The 21,254-nt window shown below is 37.9% G+C and overlaps 2 protein-coding genes across 2 annotated transcripts in view; both read left to right on the top strand.

Annotated features, from left to right (window-relative positions):
• LOC103174801 overlaps positions 1-15,274 on the top strand; it is a 56,408-nt gene extending 41,134 nt beyond the window's left edge. Inside the window, exons 73-101 of the mRNA XM_042334977.1 lie at positions 405-555; positions 649-824; positions 1,498-1,669; positions 1,987-2,112; positions 2,202-2,420; positions 2,730-2,947; positions 3,692-3,789; positions 4,167-4,291; positions 4,403-4,504; positions 4,616-4,735; positions 4,848-5,031; positions 5,686-5,767; positions 5,961-6,146; positions 6,448-6,595; positions 6,887-7,106; positions 7,432-7,574; positions 7,769-8,053; positions 9,043-9,099; positions 10,179-10,286; positions 10,387-10,599; positions 10,693-10,835; positions 10,930-11,068; positions 11,182-11,311; positions 11,816-12,005; positions 12,551-12,642; positions 13,865-13,959; positions 14,057-14,207; positions 14,307-14,468; positions 14,976-15,274. Of these exons, the coding sequence (XP_042190911.1) occupies positions 405-555; positions 649-824; positions 1,498-1,669; positions 1,987-2,112; positions 2,202-2,420; positions 2,730-2,947; positions 3,692-3,789; positions 4,167-4,291; positions 4,403-4,504; positions 4,616-4,735; positions 4,848-5,031; positions 5,686-5,767; positions 5,961-6,146; positions 6,448-6,595; positions 6,887-7,106; positions 7,432-7,574; positions 7,769-8,053; positions 9,043-9,099; positions 10,179-10,286; positions 10,387-10,599; positions 10,693-10,835; positions 10,930-11,068; positions 11,182-11,311; positions 11,816-12,005; positions 12,551-12,642; positions 13,865-13,959; positions 14,057-14,207; positions 14,307-14,468; positions 14,976-15,067 (4,327 nt within the window). The 3' untranslated portion in view covers positions 15,068-15,274. The remainder of the gene's footprint in view (positions 1-404; positions 556-648; positions 825-1,497; positions 1,670-1,986; positions 2,113-2,201; positions 2,421-2,729; positions 2,948-3,691; positions 3,790-4,166; positions 4,292-4,402; positions 4,505-4,615; positions 4,736-4,847; positions 5,032-5,685; positions 5,768-5,960; positions 6,147-6,447; positions 6,596-6,886; positions 7,107-7,431; positions 7,575-7,768; positions 8,054-9,042; positions 9,100-10,178; positions 10,287-10,386; positions 10,600-10,692; positions 10,836-10,929; positions 11,069-11,181; positions 11,312-11,815; positions 12,006-12,550; positions 12,643-13,864; positions 13,960-14,056; positions 14,208-14,306; positions 14,469-14,975) is intronic.
• A 1,758-nt stretch (positions 15,275-17,032) lies between these two features.
• On the top strand, positions 17,033-21,243 carry ctbs (chitobiase, di-N-acetyl-). The gene is given in 7 exon segments (NM_001292270.1): positions 17,033-17,347; positions 17,467-17,605; positions 17,979-18,187; positions 18,461-18,632; positions 18,755-18,852; positions 19,736-19,897; positions 20,688-21,243. Coding segments are annotated over 7 exon segments (1,122 nt in total). The 5' UTR covers positions 17,033-17,221; the 3' UTR covers positions 20,904-21,243.
• Positions 21,244-21,254: the final 11 nt, after the last annotated feature.

The raw sequence follows: 21,254 nt of genomic DNA, 5'->3' as shown, positions 1-21,254 counted from the left end.
TGATATGGGATGCCACAGATATTAGTTGCTCTCAGGTACACTGCCTCATATATCACATGAGCCATAGGCAGAGCTCACATCAAGTGCAGAGTTTCCCCATTGATTTACAATAATAATGGAGGGTTCACCTTTTTTATGATTTCCGTTATTTTGTTTTATGGTATTCATGTCGCACTATTTCTATGATGTGGCATTTGTAAGTCCGTGTACATATTACAGCTTTAGACTTTAGGATTCGGAACGATTCCTGTTTATCAGAGCCTACTAATTATCTGCTGCCAAAAGAAAAATCTCACTAGTATTTCCATTTTAAATGTTTATATGTCTTCCCCCATCTATTGCCATATTGCCATCTATTGTCACTCGCAGCATCGCTAGTTTCTAAGTAATCTTTTTCTTTGCAGACAAGACCTTACTTTAAACGAAATCAAAGCAGAAGCTGTGCCAGTGCCACAGGTTAAATTTTTGCCCCGTGGAAGCTTGAAATACGTTACTGACCGTGATATACTCCAGAGACCAATTCAATTGCTTAAATACGACAATCTGGAAGCACAGGTAAATATTTACCAACACTATTTTTATTTTAGGAAATGCAGTGTGTCTCTTACATGTAAACCTTCATATCTTACACTTTCCTACTTTCTGTAGATCGTTAACATCTTGAGATACCTGGCTCAGTATAACCAACAGGAGGTCCGAATAGATGCTCCAGATAAATTTCTTCAACTTATCCAGCTTCTCCGACTTGCCTCATTTGAAACCCTTGCAAAAACTTGGAGGCGATTTTCAAACGCAATGGACAGGCAAGATACAGAGGAATACAGGTAACTAATTAATCACAGTGACATTAATTGTAAAATCTAAGATCAATATCAGGATAGCTGTTTGACTGGGTAGTGCCTGTGGAGCAATTATTTCTATGTCAAGGAGTCGAATAGAATGGAACCAAACAAGTTTTTGATGATTATTTGATTTTCCCTTGTATGAGTTAGAGCAGTGAATAACAACACACTCTATTTTCCAAGACTATTAGAATCTGAGCAATCCAGTGCCCAATAAATGCAGCTCTGTAGCACGAAATGCAACCCCCCCCCACCCCACCACCGCCTAAATCTCCATTAATCTGATAACCTCATACAAATAAAGTAGAATATCATACAAAGAAAGCTGACGTGGGATTTGGAAATGGCACGAATAGTTGCAGCTGGAATATATGGTATTGTTAGAGCAGCCGGGATAATCTTTATACTGCACCAGCAGCTGCAGTATATCTGACTAGGAAATGGTTAATGTCAATGCACTAAAGGTGGAAACCATCCCCATCATTTGCCTCCATGGCTACAAAATTCACTCATTTGCCTCCATGGCTACAAAATTCCCAACAAACTTAAAGTAGTCCACGACACTCTGACCAACCACACACCGAGGATTCACGGTGGATTGAATAGAATAGAATAGAATAGAATAGAAAGAAAATGTTCTCACTTGGTTTCCTAGATGTAGACGATGGCTATTGGAAGCACTTCCTGCTGTAGGAACAGCTGATTCCCTGAGATTGCTCAAACGCAAAATTCAAAGTTCGGAAATCAAAACCATTGAAGCAGCTCAAGCTTTGATTCTTGCAATGCAACAACTCAAAGCCGACCGACAGAGTGTACCTATCGCTAAAGTGAGTGAGATCCAGATCATTTCAAATGAAATACTTTAATTCAAATGCTTTAATGTTTGCCATCTAAAAATATTTCCTTTTTTGTATAAAATAAATTGACAAATATTTCTGTTAGTGTATTTTATTGTTTTAAATCATATATACATTATACATATATATACACACACACATAACTGCACACCTAATTTACATAATAAATATTATAATATATTTGTTATACTGGGTCAAGTAATCTATCATAGTACCGTTGTCATATAGTGGCCATTACAACGCTTGAAAAGTAAAAGATTAATCTCCTTTGTATGCCTTCTGTATAGGAGCTCCTCTCCATCGAACAAATAAAACAATCTCCCATTCTTCGCAAAATTGTACTTCTGGGCTACGGTTCTGTGGTGAACAGATTCTGTGCAGAGCGACAATCCTGCCCCGAAGAAGTCCTGCAGGTAAAATGATGGGTTTAATGTGAGAAATGATCTGGATTATTATATGGTTTGCACAAAACTCTCACAGAGGCTTTTTTTTGTTGTTCCAGCCACTCCATGATCTGCTTGCCGATGCTGGCAGTCGTTTACACGAACGAGAGATTGTTCTTGGCCTCAAAGCAGTTGGTAATGCTGGACAGTCAACAAGCTTAAAGCGTATTCAGAAATTCTTGCCTGGCTTTGGAAGTGCAGCGTCGAGTCTCCCACTAAAGGTTCAGATTGATGCTGTGTCTGCATTGCGCAATATTGCAAGGAGAGACCCAAGAAAGGCAAGAGAAGCATTCCTTTTATTTCAGTAAAACCAAACTTATTTTACTCAATTCTTTACTCAAGTTTTTTAAAAAATCTTTAACGTAACATATGTTTATCAATCCATACCATAAAAAATATTTCTTTTTTTATATAGAATAAATTAACAAGTGTTTCTGTTAGTGTATTTTAGTGTTTTAAATCATATATATACATAACTGCACAGCTAATTTACAAAATAAATATTATAATATTGTTATACTGGGTCAAGTAATCTATTATGGTACTGCTGTAGTATAGTGGCCATTATCTTCTTTCTTTTGAGACAGGCACAAGAGATTACCATGCAGATATTTATGAATCGAAGGAATCATCCTGAAGTCCGAATGATGGCTTGTGCAGTGCTATTTTCTACCCAACCTGGTTTACCTTTAGTAGCAGCAGTAGCGAATTCTCTGCTACAAGAGACCAGTTTACAGGTTGCCAGCTTTACATATTCACACATGAAAGCTATATCAAGAAGCTCACTACCTGCTCTCAATTCAGTGTAAGTATATACAGATTTTAATGAAGACATATGATAATGAACAATTACCATAGGGGATTTAGGTGCACAAAATGTTGGGGTTAAATTTCAGTGGATTCATCCTGCTTTTCAACCTCTTCAGGCTCACAAAATGACTATCCGATTTAACAAATATTTTCCTGGATGGTTAGTATGTTCCCCCTGTAGTCCACAGCAATCAAAAATGCTATTGATGAGCTATTGCGGATTTTAAATGTCTCATAACACTTCACCAGTAATTAGTGTCTCCTGTAGTCACTTGAACTTTCATGTGAATTTAGCTTTATTCTATTAAGGTAGCATTTCGGAGATTCTAGAATTTTCAAAAATTGTTGAAATCAGTCTTAACTTTGAAGCCTCCTGTTTTTTCGCCCTGTCGTCTTTTAAAAAGCACTTAGGAGAAAAATAAAAAGCAGAGGAGCCTGGATAATTAAGGCTGCCAATAAGAGAAATTGTCATATTGTGTGCACTATGAATTATTACATTAGTAATCCTTATATTTTATATAGAGTCTGGTCACGTCCTTGAAACACCTCATCTCAATGACCTTGATCTTTTTTTAAACCAGGAGAAATTCCCATCTCTTTTTGAACAGTGGAAACTGTAATGTACATTTAAAGAACTGGCAACATCTCACTCAAAAGATGCCCCAAAAAGTGAAGCAATCACTCTGTACTGAACATTATTGAGTCAATGCAGTAACCCAATTCCTGTTTATTTTAACAGGGCTGCTGCCTGCAATGTGGCTGTCAAGCTTCTAAGCCCCAAACTTGACCAACTTGGTGTCCGATACAGCAAGGTTTTCCGTGCTGATATATTTAGATGTAAGTACTGTACCAGCAAGCTTGTAAATTAAAGTTTTATAGCTACAGTTGAAGTAGTTAAGAATTTAGATTATCCAGTTTGTTGCACTATTATATCCACATCATTTTTTAATCAGTATATTTTCTCCATAGTGTTGTGATTTACCTAATATCGGATAGATTGTATTTGAAGTACTGTATATCAATATGTTACATGTAATGCAACACATACATATTTATGTCAATTAAAAAAGATGGATTGTCAACAAAAAAGTCATTGGCTTTGGTTCAAATGCTGGTTGGAGATTCAATGATTGTTGCAACATTTTGCCAGCTGCAATTTATTTTTGCTAACAAGCCACAAGAACTGGGAAATTCATTGTATCTTTCTTATTCAGATAATCTGATGTCAGGAGCAGCTGCTAAAGTGCTTCTAATAAACAGTGCTGGCAGTGCTATCCCAACATCAATTTTGGCCAAAGTTCGAGGTCATGCCCTTGGCTCTTCAGTAGATCTTGCAGAGGTAATAAACTAATTCAATCTGAAATGGATCTTTAACTTTTCCGTATATTTACCATCTACATGGAGTTTTCATGGAAAATAAAATAAATGTTTTTTTGTTCAATGCACCAAGGTTGGCTTGCGAGCAGATGGTCTTCAGGAAGCCCTACTGAGAAATAGAGTAACACTCACTGGCAGGCCGAATATTGAAAAGATTCAGCGTATTTTAAAAATGGTAAGAACAATTTAGCACTATCTTTTTTTTTCAAAAATGTTGTCCCTGCGATAGATTAGGGTTTTGTGAATTTAAAGTTTGTTCATTCATTTTGAATGTTTTTTTTTGCAGCTTTCAGGATGGAAATCCTTGCCTGATGAAGTACCTCTCGCATCAGCACACTTCAAATTATTTGGCCAAGAAATAGCTTTCATTGAATTCAGAAAGGATGACATCCAACAAGTCACTCAGGTAACCAGAGAGCAGTACAACATATGATTTGTAAAATGTACATCCAGATAGAGCCGATGGGAGCAGAATAGCTTATAGACTCTAATCACTCTTATTGCACCTTTTTACACAGACACTCGGCACTTCAGTGCAAAACCAAATAAAGAGATCTATAGAACAACTCCAAAGGGGGATTAAAGCACATCCTTCTAAAGCATTGCTGGCAGCTGAGGTTCGACGTATTGTACCTACAGGCCTAGGTCTGCCCATGGAACTGTCCTTGATTTCTTCTGCTGTTGCAGTGGCCAAAATCAATGGTAATATTAGCTTCTATTCCCACTTTATTTATCGGAGTGACCCTTCATTCATCAGTTCCTTCTTTAGTTTGGAGGGCAAGTAATACAGCAACTATCCTCTCAATGAATGCTGTCCATGTGTTCCTCTGACCTCTACCACACTCCATCTAGCATGGCAAGGAATGGGTGTAGCTTGTCAAAGTGGACTTGAGTTGAGTATCAGGAAAGTCTTCATCATGGATACAAAAACAGAAATTGCTGGGAACACTCAGCAGGTCAGGCAGCATCTATGGAGAAAGGAAAGTGAGTCAACTTTTCAGGTCCACGACCCCTCATCAGAACTGAGGCATGTTGGGAGGGAGAGGCTTTTAAGGGCTAACAGATAAGGGAGAGGCAGGGCAAGGAAAACAAAGGCAAAAATGGGGTAGAGGACAGGGAAAAGGGTCAGGCATGCTGCCTGACCTGCTGAATGTTCCCAGCAACTTCTGTTTTTGTTTTTAGATTTCCAACATCTGCAGTATTTTGTGTTTTCTTCATCATGGATAACCATTAATTGCTAAGTAGTTTGAACTCTTATAGCAATACAGGAATTAGAAGAGACATTTCTCTCCTACTGGGTATGTTGCAGGAAACTAAGCAATCATCACTAACTCTACACTCCCTTCTCTCAAACAGTTCAAGCACAGACAACCCCTTCCTCCTTATCTAGAATCTCTGAATTGATGAGTGCCAACATTCAACTAGACATCACCCCAAGGTATGTATTTCACATGATTGTTCTTAAAAAAAACTCACAGAAAATATCGAGTAAAAACAAATTAGGTTAAATATTATTGAGATGTTATTTTTGATATCCATAGTGGGCTTTTTCTTCATTATAAATTTTCAAGGATGCAAATGCATGGATTATTACATTTGTCTAATTTAATGTTCTCTGTGTTGTTTTGCAGTGTGGTTATACTCACTAGAGCAGTCATGGGAATCAATACTCCCTTCATCCAGGCAGGAGTTGAACTCCAAACAAGAGTCCGTATAAATCAACCTGTAAATGTAGCAGCAAAAATAAATATAAAAGAAAGAAATCTCAAGATTGAGAGTAAACCATCTGTAGAGGAGCACAAAATAATATCTCTGAGGTAAATAACAATATTTTCCTTAATATAATTTTAAACTAGGATTCATAAAAACCTTTTTTTTCTGATTTCCTTTGGATTCTATTGACTTTTTTTTTAAATGATTCAATGGCTACACAAATGAACAATTTCTGGGTTGCCATGGATGGCTAAAATTGTTAAGAAAAATCTATTTTGTTTATATATATATAACATATATTGCTTAACAGTTACCAATTTGTATCAATTTCCATCGACAATTACTATAGCCAGCTGAGCTTGATTGTAATCATTAGGTATCTAATTCTGAATATTTAACGTGTAGTTCCCAGGTTTTTGCTGTTTCAAGAAATATTGAGGAGTTATCTGCAGCAAAAATGATGCCCATTTTACCCATAACAAGTGAAGCCAGCATTACAAGGCAAGAATTCAAATCACAGCACACATCAACGCAAGAGGCTAGACGAAGCATTGTAAGTGCCTTTCCTTTTTTTAAAACCTAGCATGAGGTGAGACATCGATCCAGGTTTAAATTCCTATGCATCTCTGCAGTACACTGTATTTGTTTTCAGCGCCTTGGGACGTCCTCCTGACGTGAAAGGCGCTTTATAAATGGAATCTTGTTGTTGTTTTGATGATTCCGTTTTTAGGGATGGCCATTGCTGAAATGGAAAACACATGATACTAAGCTGCCTGGCATAATAGTAAAATAAAAGTCAGGCTTTGCTCTTACAAATGAGTTACGGTTTCTTGTGTCTTTGCAGCCACGGTGGTCTCCAGAAACAATATCTCAAGAATTGTCATCCTCTGAAGAGCAGCGACCACGTATCCCAAGTCCCTCTACATATCACACCTGTGTTAGAACAACTAAATTTGGACTAGAAGTTTGTCTGGATGCTAGAATGAAAAGCTCTGCCTTCATCAGAAATTGTCTATTATACCGTCTCATTGGCCAGCATGCTGTTAATGTAACCATCAAACCAGGTAAAGAGAAAATAATTTGTACATTTGCTATAGCACTTTTTCACGTCGGGAAACCGTCTCAAAGAGCTTCACAAGGTATACTGTAAAGTGGTGTACCTGTGTGTTTGTGGATGAAGGTGGAAACATTTTGCGCAGAATTGTCCCACAAACAGCCATGAATTGAATGACCTCAGATTGACATTTCATCCAAAGGATGGTACCTAAACCAATGGAGCACATCCCTGCACTGAATTGGAGTGTCAGCCTAGACTATATGACCTCCAAGTCAATTCAACATTACATATTGGTGGCAACATATGATTTACAATAAACCTGTTCTTTTCAGTTCATTGGGAGTCAGAAATTGAAAAAATCGTGCTGGAAATACAGACAGGATCCAAAGCAGCTTCAAAGGTGATTCGATTGACAGACAAAGAAGAAGTGCAAAGTGGAAGAATTCGGGAAGGAGAGTTTATGACGACCACACAGGTTTGTCTCCTGTTTTTGATGCACTCAATGCACTGTTGCTATTTTATACGTATTTTATACGTATCATATGCCTGCCAAAATATGTTCTACGCATAAAACAATAAAACAATTGAAGAATCCCTTTTTTCATCCCTTTTATTTCTCCAATTACAACGATTTTACCTAAAATCCTCCATGTATTTGATTGACCACAGCGTCGAACACGTCTCTCTTGGAGCAGCAGTTCTTCATCCAGTTCCAGGAGACTAACACATGCTTCTGGGCATCGCACCATTACACCTGTAAGCAGTGATTCCCCTGATGAAATAAATGACAGCCTTCGCACACCGGAAAGAAGACTGAGGACATCAAGCAGCAGCAGTAGCAGCAGACGGCTACAAAGCAGCAGAACACAAGACGATAACAGAATGCAAATGAGAAGCAGCAGCAGCAGTAGTAGCAGCAGCAGGAGAACAAGCAGCAAAACCTGGAGTGATCAGGTAACCATTCTCACTGGACGATCTCATTGGCAAGCCATTAAACTGATAATGCCCACAAAATATAACAACAACTTGCATTTATATAGTGCCCCTCACGCTGGGTAGCGTCCCAGACTATACAGTCAATTCACTTTACAGTACATTCTGTGAAGCGCTTTGAGAAGTCTTGGCATCATGCTCCGCCACTGTCAAGCGCTCTGGGACGCTGCTCTGTGTGAGAGGCGCAATTTAAATGCAAGTTGTTGTCTCAACGACGTGATAAGGCACTAGCTATTTATCAAATGCAAGGACCATTAAGAAAATATAAAGCATGCTATAGAATAATCTGGAAACGCAGGTGTTCATGTAGGCACAGGAAAGCTGGTAGCACTTGCCAGTAATTTATATTGAAAATGATTTAAGCAATAAGAATATATATATAACTTACATCGATAATTAATGATTCGGATGTTGAATTTCTAGTCAAAAAATTCTAAGAGTCAATATTTACTTTAGTAAAGTCTTTCATTTTACTTTTGTTAATCCGATTGTCAAATCAGCAAACTGAAACAGTAGGAATAACATTCCTTTATATTTGACCAAATAGTTTAATGTCCACAAAATACACAGTCGCTACACTTTTTACATTAAATCCTATTAGGCACATTAACCTGATATTAAAGGAGCTCTATCAAGTGCTTGGATGATTATTATGATTATTTCAAACACTACTGTCGTTGTGTCAATTCTTGTTAAAATAACCAAAACAGCTTTTAGTCTTTGTAACATCTACCATCTATGTGATTCTTGTCCACACCCATGGGACACAGTTTGGACAGTCTTACTGATGAAATTAAATTCTTTAAACTGCTCAAACATTTTATTTCTAAGAAGGATATTAATTGCAACTATCTATGTGCCGAAAGAGACAGTAACATTTATACGATTGATGTTTAACAGTCCATGGAGGAATACTTAATAGTGTGAATCTTCTTTCTTACAAATTACAGCAAAGAATGGCAGGAGGAGTTTCCGAGCCTCGGTTCACATCAACACAGCGCAGTAGGGTAAGACCACTCTCTAATCTGATATCTTGGCATTCATGCTGACTTGTCCTGTGGTATTGTGGTATAAATTTACATAATTTATTTATTCTAAATTTAACAGGCTTGATAGACTAATCTCTAGTTTAAGTTTGTTTAACTAAACAAGTTCGCACAAAAATATTTTCCAAATTCTCATTGCAGATATTCTGTTCAAAGTGGTCTTGTGTCCACTGAGACCATCACCAGGGAAACCCTGTTCACGATGAGCAGCCTTCCCTAACAACCTCATTGTTTCCATCACCACCCATCACTCCTCTAAAACGTGTTTAACATAATTTGAACCCTGGGCAGAGTTTATTTCTGATAAACAGTTTTATTTTTCTGCATTTATATATAGAGGATTTTGTCATATTATGGGCCGGGATTCTTACCACTGGGCTCTTATTAACTATGCAAGCTAAAACCCTAATGGGTAGGGTAGATCTAGCTGGGCAAGCAATGGGAAGTTTACCAGGCTGTGTTTACAATAGTAAACTCTGTGGTTTTAGCCTGTTTTAGCACCACATCACATCTTTCAGGGTCCCCTTCGCCATTGTCAATCTGTGCCTAATACTATCTGGAATTAGATAAACAGGGTGTTTGTTCTGGGGAGAGAGTTCACATTCCAGACACAGGGAAATTTCCAGATGGAGAATGCAAACTTGTGTGGAACTCTCAGTCTGCTTTGGATGTTGTTAAGCATGTTTTCCGCATGTATCAGACATCTGACTTACCAAAAACAATAGTGAGGCAATCAGGCTGAAACCTGATTTAATCATGTACAATGTATGCCTAGATTAGTGTATAATTACGATACATGTTCAATATATCATGCCTATATTTTATACAGTATTTGTATTTAATACCTGTAAATGTTAGAAAACCCCATAACCGTAGATGGACAGCTTTTGCCCATCTTATAATGTCTATAGTTAAGCTACACTTACTAAAAGATGGGAAATTGCCAAGTATTCATTATCCCTATTAACATTCTACTCCCAATTCATGATATCTGCCTCTAAGTCACATAACTGTGTAACTTTTTTTTCTGAACTGTTTAGCGTTCAAGCACAAGAATCTCAATGAGAAGTTTGTCAGGAAAAAATCCATCTGGTTTAAGGCAAACACAAAGCAGTGGCAGTTCATCAATTCTTCGATCATCTCGCCAGGTTTGTCTTCTGCTCAACAGTAAAGTTCCAGGATGCTTGAGAACTTAGATGAGCTCCAGTCTAATTAATCACTTTAAAATATATTTGTTTGTAAACCTAGGGCGAACTCATCAGGAGCGCTGGCTCCCCTATTCTCACCATCCTTCTTCGATCCGTAAGGATTGACAGGAAACAGCAAGGCTATCAGATCACTGGATACGCAGAGGTTTCAGATCGCAAACCCAGAGTTCACTTGCGTGTGGTAGAACTGGCTGAAGATAGCAGGTGGAAAATCTGTGCTGATGGTATAATGCCTCATGGACATAAAGCAATGGTAATAGACAATTCTTCTGTAGCTACTTGAATCTACATGGAAAATATTTCCCATTATTCATTAAAAATAATCTTTTCAAAAAATATTGTTTAGGCATTATTGAGATGGGGTGAAAACTGCCAGAGTTATAAGGTTTCCGTTAAGGCTTCAACTGGTAGCCTTGCAAGCCACCCAGCAATTAAGATCAACTTGCAATGGTCCAGGATTCCTGAGATGCTGATAACATCTGGAAGAATGTAAGCATCAGAATAATATATCTATCTCATTGTGCACCTTCTATGTTGTAGAAAACAATGACTTTGCTAAATGATGCTTGTTATCTGGGTTCAGGATTGGAGAATCATTACCAGGAATTGCCTATGCATTAGGATGGTCACAAAGATATCAAAGCAATCCTTCTCGACAGATTACACTGCTGGTTGCTTTAACATCACCACGAACTATCGATACCATTGTTAAAGTACCCAAGGTATTGCAATCTATATTTACTTTATCTGTTTGTACTTTAAGAAATTTATTTCTTTGCTTTGAGAATTCTTGTTTTTATGCCAGAATAACACAGAACCTCTGCTTCTGTTTCAGAGGACAGTCTTTTATCAAGGTGCCCAAATTCCTTTAGCAGTTACCGTTAGTGCATTCCCTCTACAAGTAAGAGCAAGAGGATTCAAATCCATCACTGAAATTCCTGACATACTTCTGACAGTGAACCAACGTAATTATTTGTTCCATTTTCACCTCCATTATTTACGTTTTGCTGAGTTGCTTGATTTATTGGGTTCCATTTCTTTATTTCAATCTTAACATAATGTAAAAGACATTAAAATTAATGTGAGTTCAAACCTTAATATGTGGATATCAGTCTAAGAAAGGTGAATTAATACATGAAAGCATGAAAGATTTTGCATTCCTCTTCTAAAACTATTTACTGTTTTCACCAGCTTTGGAATTATACACATACTGTATTATGCAACAAAATATTGTGCTAAAGATGAAAAACTATGTCTTAGGAACAGAGACATAACTCTGCAGAAAACTGCATGATTTTCAGGAAAAAATAAAATTCATAATCTTGATATAATAATGCAGAATATGAACTGTAATTGCAGCTATCATATTCCCTACAACTGAAGCAGGTAGAATTGTAGTAATATTGGTAGAAAGACTTGTATAATGTGTAGATTCACAAAATGTTGGAACATATTTGATATTTTTGCAGAGGAGTGTTTTGTGGAACCAGGAAGAATTCGTACATTCGACAATCAGACATTAAGTTATCAGATACCTAATGATTGCCACTATGTGCTGACCCAAGACTGTTCACAATCTCCATCATTTATCTTGTTGATGAAGCGTGCTAAGGATCAATCAAGGAAATCAATAACACTTGTGTTGTCAAATCCCAATATGTAAGTAATATCAGAAGTGATCTTTAATGCTATTAACTCATGTTTCAACCAAATGACCACACTACAGTACAGTATGCAATTTAAAGATTTAAAGAATAGGAAGAACTGAAATATTATCAATGGCAGAGTCTGTAGGGTATACTAACTGGATACAGTTATCATATTTTATTAGAAGTTAGTTTATTAACTGGAGAGCATTGTTTTTTACTGTGATTTGATACAGTTAGACATATTTTGTTAGCAGATTAATCTCCGCATGCCATTTAAGAACATTGTAAATAACAACTGGTCCAGAAAAGACATTTGTGGAACTCTCCTAGACATTAACCCAAAAAAGGGATTTAGCCCTCATTCATAATCATATCTTGTTTACTGTTGACAATTTTCAAAATGCCATTCGTGTCATTAGGTTTGATCTTCTGTTAATGCTTCGCATGTAGTGAAAGCACCTTCTGAAAATCCAAGCAAATCACTGGTTTAAATTCAGATCCACTTCAGGATATATGCACTTTTCTGAATAGAATCTGTGGTTTGTTTCTAAACAGGGTCATTGAAGCACAACCTGAAGGACAAGACGTTAAATTGTTAATTAACGGTGTAGAGCGCTCAATGAGTTCTCTACCCATAATTGAACAAGGTGAGTGTTTACTGTACAGTACTACAGAATATTTCTTAGACTTGTAAAGATTTTTAATATGGGAACCGAACAATATATTTGAGTATGCTTGACCTATTAGCTGACTGTCAACATTGCTCACTATTTGATACCATATGGTTAAAGGCTTCATATCCCCATGTATTTATTTTAGAATCAGTGCTAACAGTATAATTTGGTTTTGAATTATTTGTCAATCTTGAGGCTTTCAAATCATAGTCTAGGCTGGCAATATGTTTAAATACTGGGGAAGTGCTGGATTGTAAAGGTGCTGTGCTTCGGATGTTAAAGATCCGATGATACTATTCAAAAGGAGAGGGAGATATTCGTATTAATTTAGCCAACAACCCTCCAGAGGAATTGATTATTCAATCTATGGGTGTTTGTGCAACCTTGCTGTGGTGCAAATTGGCTGATGTGTTTACCTACACATTTGTACACTAGATAGTAATTCCTGTGAAGCTTTTTGAGACATTTAGATATTAGAGGGACTATATCAAATACAATGATTATTCATTCTTACAAAACCATCGAAAAGAAACAGTATTACTATTTCACTTGACTATTTATTCAAGCAATTGTTCTATTTGCACTACCCACAAATGTTCTACGATCTACTATTCTGCCCACTAACTGTAGAAATGGCCTCTTGTCAGGAGGTATCCATAGCTGAGATATCTTATTCTGATATAATAAAATGATACACAAAAAACATCAAAGGTAGGCTTACTATAGAAGATAATAACAAGGGCAATACACTATGCAAATCTATTCTGTCACCATTGAATTATAATGAAATGAAGGCTTGAACCTGCAACCTTCTGACTCAGAGGCAGGAATGCAGCTGAGCCAGAATAAAATCCTGTGATGGATGAACAAACCGAAAGTGTCGATGTCTTCTTCCAATCATGGTTGTGTGCAGGAGAGTCCTGCAAAGATGGTATGACGAACTGAAAAGAACATGTCAGTTTCATCCTGTCACAGAAAGCATTACTTCAACCCAGCAGTCTCATTATATAGGACGTAAGAACAGCAGTAGGCCATTCAACCCTTCGAGCCTGTTCCGCCATTTAATTAGATCATGGCTGATGTATACCTCAACTAGTCCTTTCAATTCCAAATCTTTAATATACAATACATTTCAATCCACATGTCTTAGGTTTGTACTATAAGACTTCAAAGCTACAAATGTTCCTTCTTTTAGGTGTTGTTCGGATTCAGAAAAACAGCACTGGAATTACTTTGGAAGCAACCCAGATGAATTTAGATTTGGTGTACTTCGATGGGAACAAAGTCCAGGTACCTCACCTGACCAATGAGAGAATTTGTCAAATAAACTGTTTTGAATTGTAGTTAAATTGCACTAATAAATGTTTTATTTTAATTGCATTTTAAGGTTAGAGTGAACCAGATGAATAAGAGGACATGTGGTATTTGTGGACATAATGACGGAGAGAGAAAGATGTTAATGCCAAATCAAGAAGAAACCGAAAGTGTTGATCGCTTCTTCCAATCATGGTTGTGTACAGGAGAGTCCTGCAAAGATGGTATGAGGAACTGAAATACTTTCAAATCATTTTATGTTACAAAGAAATCTAATTTGAAGTTTTTGTAAAACAACAAATATACATTTTCTTTGATTGCAGACTGCAAAGTTCGCCAAGAATACGTGGAACTAGAAGAATTGATCAATTATGAAGGGGTAGATTCCAGATGCTATTCAGTTGAACCAGTCCCACGCTGTTTCTCAGGATGTTCACCAACTGAAAGAGTATCCGTGCCTGTTTCTTTCCACTGTGTATCATCCAGTAAGTGTACATATCCTATGTGTTTTATAGTGGTATTATTTTGATCAAGGTGTATACTTTTAAAGCAGTCACTCTTTTAAAGGAAGTAGACTTCATGTACATTTAAATTGTGTATGATCATAATAATTTCTACTGTGAGAGTTAAACCAGAGCAATACCCCCTTCCAGAGGGAACATCAGATCAAAGGACTTTTGCTGTCTAATTTTAACTTGCTTTTAACTCTTCTTAGTCGATCGGCAGATTGCTTTTCCTGGGGCCATAATTCCTTAAAAAAATAATAATAATTTGATCACTAAATCCACGACTATTTGTGGGACACCACTGTGCGCAATTGGCTGCCGCGTTTCACCCACAAAATATACAGTCAATACACCTTACAGTATATTCTGTGAAGTGCTTTGAGACGTCTTGGAGACGTGATAAGCCGCTATACCAAATGCAAGGATTATTATTATTATTTTCTCTAAATCTGCCTCTACTTAAACATATCTTGCATATGTCAACAGATTCCTCCATGAGCAGATTTGAAGAATTGAGTTTTCGTAAGAAGTCTGCTGATTTACGAAGATTTGTGGATTCCCATAGTGACTGTGCTTGAACAAAAAGATATATAGTTATCTTGTCTGCATGAAGGATATTACAGCATAAACTACACATCAGTTTGACTACTACTTCAATTATAATCATGAATGTAATACCACAATTTTTTGAAAAATTGAGAATTAATGTTTTAAGCAATTCAGTGTTCTGGAATGTTCCTTAATATGTTCTAATAAAGTTTTCACCGCTCAGCAAGTGCAAAAAAGGATCATTTTCAAATTATTTACATAAATTATTCACATTGCTGGAAATACTGACAGCAACTAAACCAGCAGAATTAAACTGAATTGTTGACAAAGTCAAAGTAACAACAACAAGGGATCTGTACCCGAGCTGGTGGTTGGGATCAGGGGTGTGGCGGGCGGGGAGTGGAGGGGTCGGAGGGTGACCAAAGGCAGGGTCGAAGAGGAGTATCTTGAGACAGGTCTTGAAGGAGGCAAGGGAGGGGCTGAGTCGGAGTGATAATATCTTATGTAATACTGATGCATGGATGATGACATGATCAATTTGCCATATGAAATCTGCCGGGATTTAATCCAGTCTCTGGGGGAATTGGAGTATTGACAGTAGTGGGTTCGCTCTGCACCCTGGTAGACACCAGGCTGACCAAAAAAAAAGTTGTTTCACTCAAATTAGTTTAACTTTCTGGCCTCAATCACCCTCCCTGGTTAACCATTCCAATCATAAATTTCCCTCTGTGTGAAGAAGTATCTCTTGGGTCTGTGAAATAGTTTCAGAGGGGTCTAATTTGTGGATTGAGTTGACTATCTGCCACACAGATACACATCATTATACAAATTAACAAGTAATGGAATTAATTACAGAATCCCCTGAATTCATTACATTAGGCAAAAAAGGACATACAATTCTTAATGTACTTTACTTTCAATTGTCAGTTTACAGCAAAGTCTATTTTGATCGAATTCTTATGCTGCCATCTAGTGAGCATTGTTGTATAATGTTGTTTTATAATGAAACGAAACTTGCTGTAGTTTGGTGTATTGTTCACACACAACTCAAAACAGGAGCCTCTGTGTACTCTATACAATAATGTTGTGAGTTGCACCCCAATGGGTGGGGGGGGGAATCAGGCACTGGTTGCTGATCTTACATGATGCTGATTGATGGATGGGTTGCTCTAGTGTAAATGCAGGAACATTTTAAGATATACAGTATATATTACATCCTAACCATGGCCAGTGAGGTTGCAGGAAAGGTCACTTCCAGCAGTAATGTATACTTGGATGGATGTTTGATCTGGTGTTATAATGTTTGCTGTAACCAGTGACCAGACTGGAAGGTCAGTCAGCCTTGGTCAAGTGCTTGGTCAACAGCAGCAGAGGAGGAGGTTTGTGTACAGCTCATAATGAGTGAGTCAGTGAGGTCAGGCAGTCAGTGAGAGAGAAAGAGAAAAAAGAAAGTGCTTCATTAACAGGGGCAGAGGGACTCCACAATCACAGTGAGAGAGAGTGTCCTCATAACACCAGATGGGATCATCTCTCCATCTATTTTACAAGTCACAGTGAGATACACAGAGAGCTTATCTGAGAGACTGAGTGAGTGGGAGATTTGAGTGAGGAAGACAGTGAGAGGGAGAGAGAGTGAGTGAAGGAATGAGAGAGTGGGAGGGAGGGAGAGAGAGAGTGGGAGGGAGAGAGGGAGAGTGAAGGAATCAGAGAGTGGGAGGGAGAGAGAGAGAGAGTGGGAGGGAGGGAGAGAGAGAGAGAGTGGGAGGGAGGGAGAGAGAGTGGGTGTAAGTGACAGAGAGAAGAACAGTGAGACACGGGACAGAAAGAGAGAACAGAGAGAGAGAGAGTGTGAGAGGGTCAGAGGCAAAAGGGAGAAGAGAAAGAGAGTGAATTTGAGAGAAAGAGAGAGAGAGAGAGAGTGACAGACGGAAGGAAAAGGAGACACTGAAAGATTGACATCATTCATTACGTCCGGGTCAAAAAAAAAGAAATGAATATATGCTGAGAATCTGAATCCCAGAGAAAGAGAGGGAGAGGAGTGGGAGAGAAAGAGAGAGAGAAAAGAAGAAAGAGACAGAAAGAAAGAGAGAGAGGGAGAGAGAGAAAGACAGAGAGAGAGAGAGAGAGAGAAAGAAAGAAAGAAAGAAAGAAAAAGAAAGACAGAAAGAAGACAAGTTGTGAGGATGGAGCAGAGTGTGGTCCTCACTCTGGCAGTGCTGGTGTGTGTGGTGCTGTTCACCTGTGGCAGTGGATGTCCCTGTACAGACTCTGCTCTGTGCAAACCCATCACTGGTACCAGAGAATTTGAGGTGAGATGTTATCTATATATACATGCAAGTCGTTGTAAAAATGAAGAACACTGATTCTTATTGACAATTATTAATAGTAATGGTCCTCATTGCCTTTTTTGGGGGGACGGGGGGTTTAGGTGTTTGTCTTTGATGTTGGCAAAAAGGATTGGCAGCACTACGACTGGTCAAAGGTCACGACTGTGGCCACCTTTGGAAAATATGACGCCGAACTTATGTGTTACGCTCATTCAAAAGGAGCTCGTGTCGTCCTGAAAGGTAAGAACGAACTTTGTCACAGACGTCTTGTGATACATGCTACAGTATTGAACCAAGTGAAAGAATATTGCAACAAATAGTCTTAATACGGTTGTACAGTGCATTCTGTTTTTTATTGACACCCACTTCATTGCAGCACACAATGAACTGGAGGTTTTTTTTAAAAAATGCACTTCATGAACAAAAAGTAAAAACATTTACTGCGTTTGATGCTTTTCATTCAGTTTAGAAATCGATTAAATAGCTCCGCTAATAGTCTAGGGTGCTCCAATTCACAGATGTACCTGATCCCTTATCCTTAATTGTTCGATTACAAAAAATGCATTGTTTATATACACTTGAAGTGTCCTCACATTTGATTCTGGTTGTTCAGGGTATCTTCCAGTAAAGGATATTCTAGATCAAGCTAATCGAACAGCTTGGATCAATAAACAAGTGCAGTTGGCAAAAAATCAATTTATGGATGGAATCAATCTGGACCTGGAGTACCCTGTTGCAAAGGGTTCCCAAGAGTATTTTGCACTCACTGCACTGGTCAATGAAACAACAGAAGCATTCCACCGCAGAATACCTGGATCACAGGTGAATAATACATTCATGATAAATAGCTTAGCTATGCCTCTGTTTAAAGAGGAGAGGAAAGCCCAGTGGAAATGGTAATCACCATCAGTACAAAGCAAATAGAAATGTATTTTGCACATATAGCGCTTCACTTGCAGTGAAGAGACTTTCGATTTTAGTATATCCTGGTGATTCACCTCTTTAGTTGCTGATTCTTTTCATTTCATCATGATTTTCCTGTGATAGTACTTGAATTGTAATTGATTCTTTTCTTGATCACTCTTTTATCCTTAGGTCACGTTTGATGTTGCTTGGTCCCCAAACTGCATTGATAGCCGATGCTATGACTATGTGTCTATTGCAGAATCTTGCGATTTTTTATTTGTGATGTCCTATGATGAACAGAGTCAAATCTGGGGAGATTGCATTGCAATGGCCAATGCTCCCTATAACCAGACTTTGAAAGGTATGTACGTGCAATATGGTAGGATGCAAGGGTATTGTTTTATGTAGACGTGGGAGGGATATCTGCGTGTGAGATTTTTTTTGGTTGTTATAAAAAATAATTCTCTGCAATTTTCCCCTTAGCTTACCTGGAATATATCAGGATGAATATTCATCCTAAAAAGCTTGTGATGGGAGTTCCATGGTATGGTTATGATTATACTTGTGTGAGCTTGATAGAGGTAAGGAGCTATATTTACCTGTTATTTTATTTCTTCTATTTAATATGACAGTAAGAAATCAAGAAATGCAGTTGTATTAAGGCAGTGGTACAACTTTTACTGGAAGTTGGCTCAGCTTCCATTTGAAAAAGACTTCAAGACAATTTAATTGAAATGAAGGGGATTAACAACATTGACACAGGTTAACTGCTTATGAAATACAGAAATGTATCTAAAATGTAGGAGGTTGGCATGAACTTAATAGTAATGGTCCTCATTGCCTTTTTTGGGGGGAGGGGGGTTTAAGTGAAGAGTGGAGGGCGGAGATGCTAGTAGGTTGGCCGAAGAGGAGGGTCTTGAGGGGAATGTGGGATAGAGTACTAGAGGGTGGGGGCAGAGAGGCTGAAGGCCCGACCCCCGATGGTGGGGCAGGCCAGGCGGTGGACATGGAGCACACTAGAGCCTGCTGGGTGGAGGGAGCGGATAGGTTGATAAAGGGTTAGCAGGTCAGAGAAGTAGGAGAGGGCAAGGCCGTGGAGGGCCTTGAAGATGGACGAAGATTTTGAACTGGATCCTCTGAGGGATGAGGAACCTAACATTCTGGAGAGAGAAAGGATATGGTGAGGAGGCAAAGAGATACCATATCCTAATGGAGCTAAGATTCAGAAACACATTTGTTTGGACTTAAAAACCTTTTTGTGTATCTAAACATTGTCTGTAGTAAATTTAATTGGCCATTGTCTTTCTTCTGTGTGTACTTCCCTGTTCTTGGGAATCACCAATTCATGTTGCTGCCTCTTTGGAGTTACCACTTTAGGGGCATTAAAAAAATTGTCTATTGGAAGTAGGCTCAGCTGTATTCCTAAATACAGAATTTACATTTGTGTCTTGTTGTGCTTTGCAGGGTGTTAGATGCACAATACCCAAGGTTGCTTTTATGGGTGCCCCTTGCAGTGATGCTGCTGGACATCAAGTTCCTTATAGGACACTAATGAAGCAAGTGAAGATGTCAACCAGTGGCAGAATATGGGATGATGTTCAAAAAGCTCCATACTATATCTACCAGGTAAACAATACAAATAAAATCTATTGTTGATCATATATTTAATATTCCGACCAATACATTGCTTTATAACTGAAGGTGTTTAATTCTAGTTCGAAGTAGTTAGTGCAGTTCAGAATGTCCAGTGTGTGCACATGAAGAATTGCTAGGGAAATGAGTTAATGTGCAAATTCCAAAGCCAACTCGCCTTTATAAAGGTATAAAGCTTAATGGAAAACAAAGGAGGCAATTTGCACTTTATGGAGATTCATTCATTAAATTCTTATCTAATTCATTGGGAAAATAATGTACTGCATACAAGGATAAATCATTTTATATCAAAATGAGAGGGAGAAGTTACAATAGATTAGGGTTATGTTAAAATAGATTAAAGTTTAAAAGGGAAAACTAAACAAAATCATTTTTTGCAGTCTTGAGGTCCAGGGAAGTTGGAGGGATGTTATAGGTGAAAGAAGGAATGTTTAGCAGATGAGCCTTTTTTTTTTTTTAAAGATGATATTCTATCGGAGCAAAAATTCTCTGCTGAAAGAGCATCGCCAGGTATACGAATATCAAATACTTAGGTAGAGTTGACTCCATTTACAACTGAGTCTTTCAGGGTATTTAGCATAAGTGAGCACCAAAAAGACTGCTTTAAGTAATCGAGGGAGATCAGAGAATTTAATTTGAGATGAGTGAATGTGAAGTAAAATCTGATTATCATAGCTGTCTTGGTCAGAGGGAGATTTACAACCATGTTGTGTTGAGCACTTGACTTAACTTCACTGCTCGGGTTATTTTGCTTTTTTGGCAGGTGGATAAAGTATTTCATCAGGTGTGGTACGATGATCCTCAGAGCATCTCACTGAAGGCAGCGTACATAAAGGAATTTGGTCTTCGTGGTATAGGCATGTGGAATGGCAATCTTTTGGACTATGGCAATGATACTAAAGTGCAGCAGCAAACTGCAGATATGTGGAATGCTCTCTGTCCTACGAATACTTCATGTGGAAGTTATTCTGTGCAATAAACCAAAACCTCATTAGTCTAAAGTATGGACTTCAGTTCGGGGAATATTCTACGCAGAACAGAATCATGCTGAACTTACCTTTCAAGCTTATCATCTAACAACAATGAACTTGAAATCTGCAGGAATATATATTTTTAAACTTAGTTTGTATATTTATGTACAAGCACAAGTAATTGCAATTTGATTTATAAGACTTGGTGGGTATTCTGGAAATTTGAGATCAAATGGGCTGAATTGCCTTTTTCTTGTAAACCTCTTACATGAATTCCATTATGATCTTTTGACTGGGAAAGTTTTCTTTGGAATTTGGCATTTGGAATTGTGAATAAACAAGAAAATCAATTAATGTTT

This window comes from Callorhinchus milii, unplaced genomic scaffold, assembly GCF_018977255.1.
Source record: "Callorhinchus milii isolate IMCB2004 unplaced genomic scaffold, IMCB_Cmil_1.0 Scaffold5, whole genome shotgun sequence".
NCBI lineage: Eukaryota > Metazoa > Chordata > Chondrichthyes > Chimaeriformes > Callorhinchidae > Callorhinchus > Callorhinchus milii.
The sequence above is the reverse complement of the archived record's forward strand: the minus strand, read 5'-3'. Positions and strand labels throughout refer to the sequence as shown.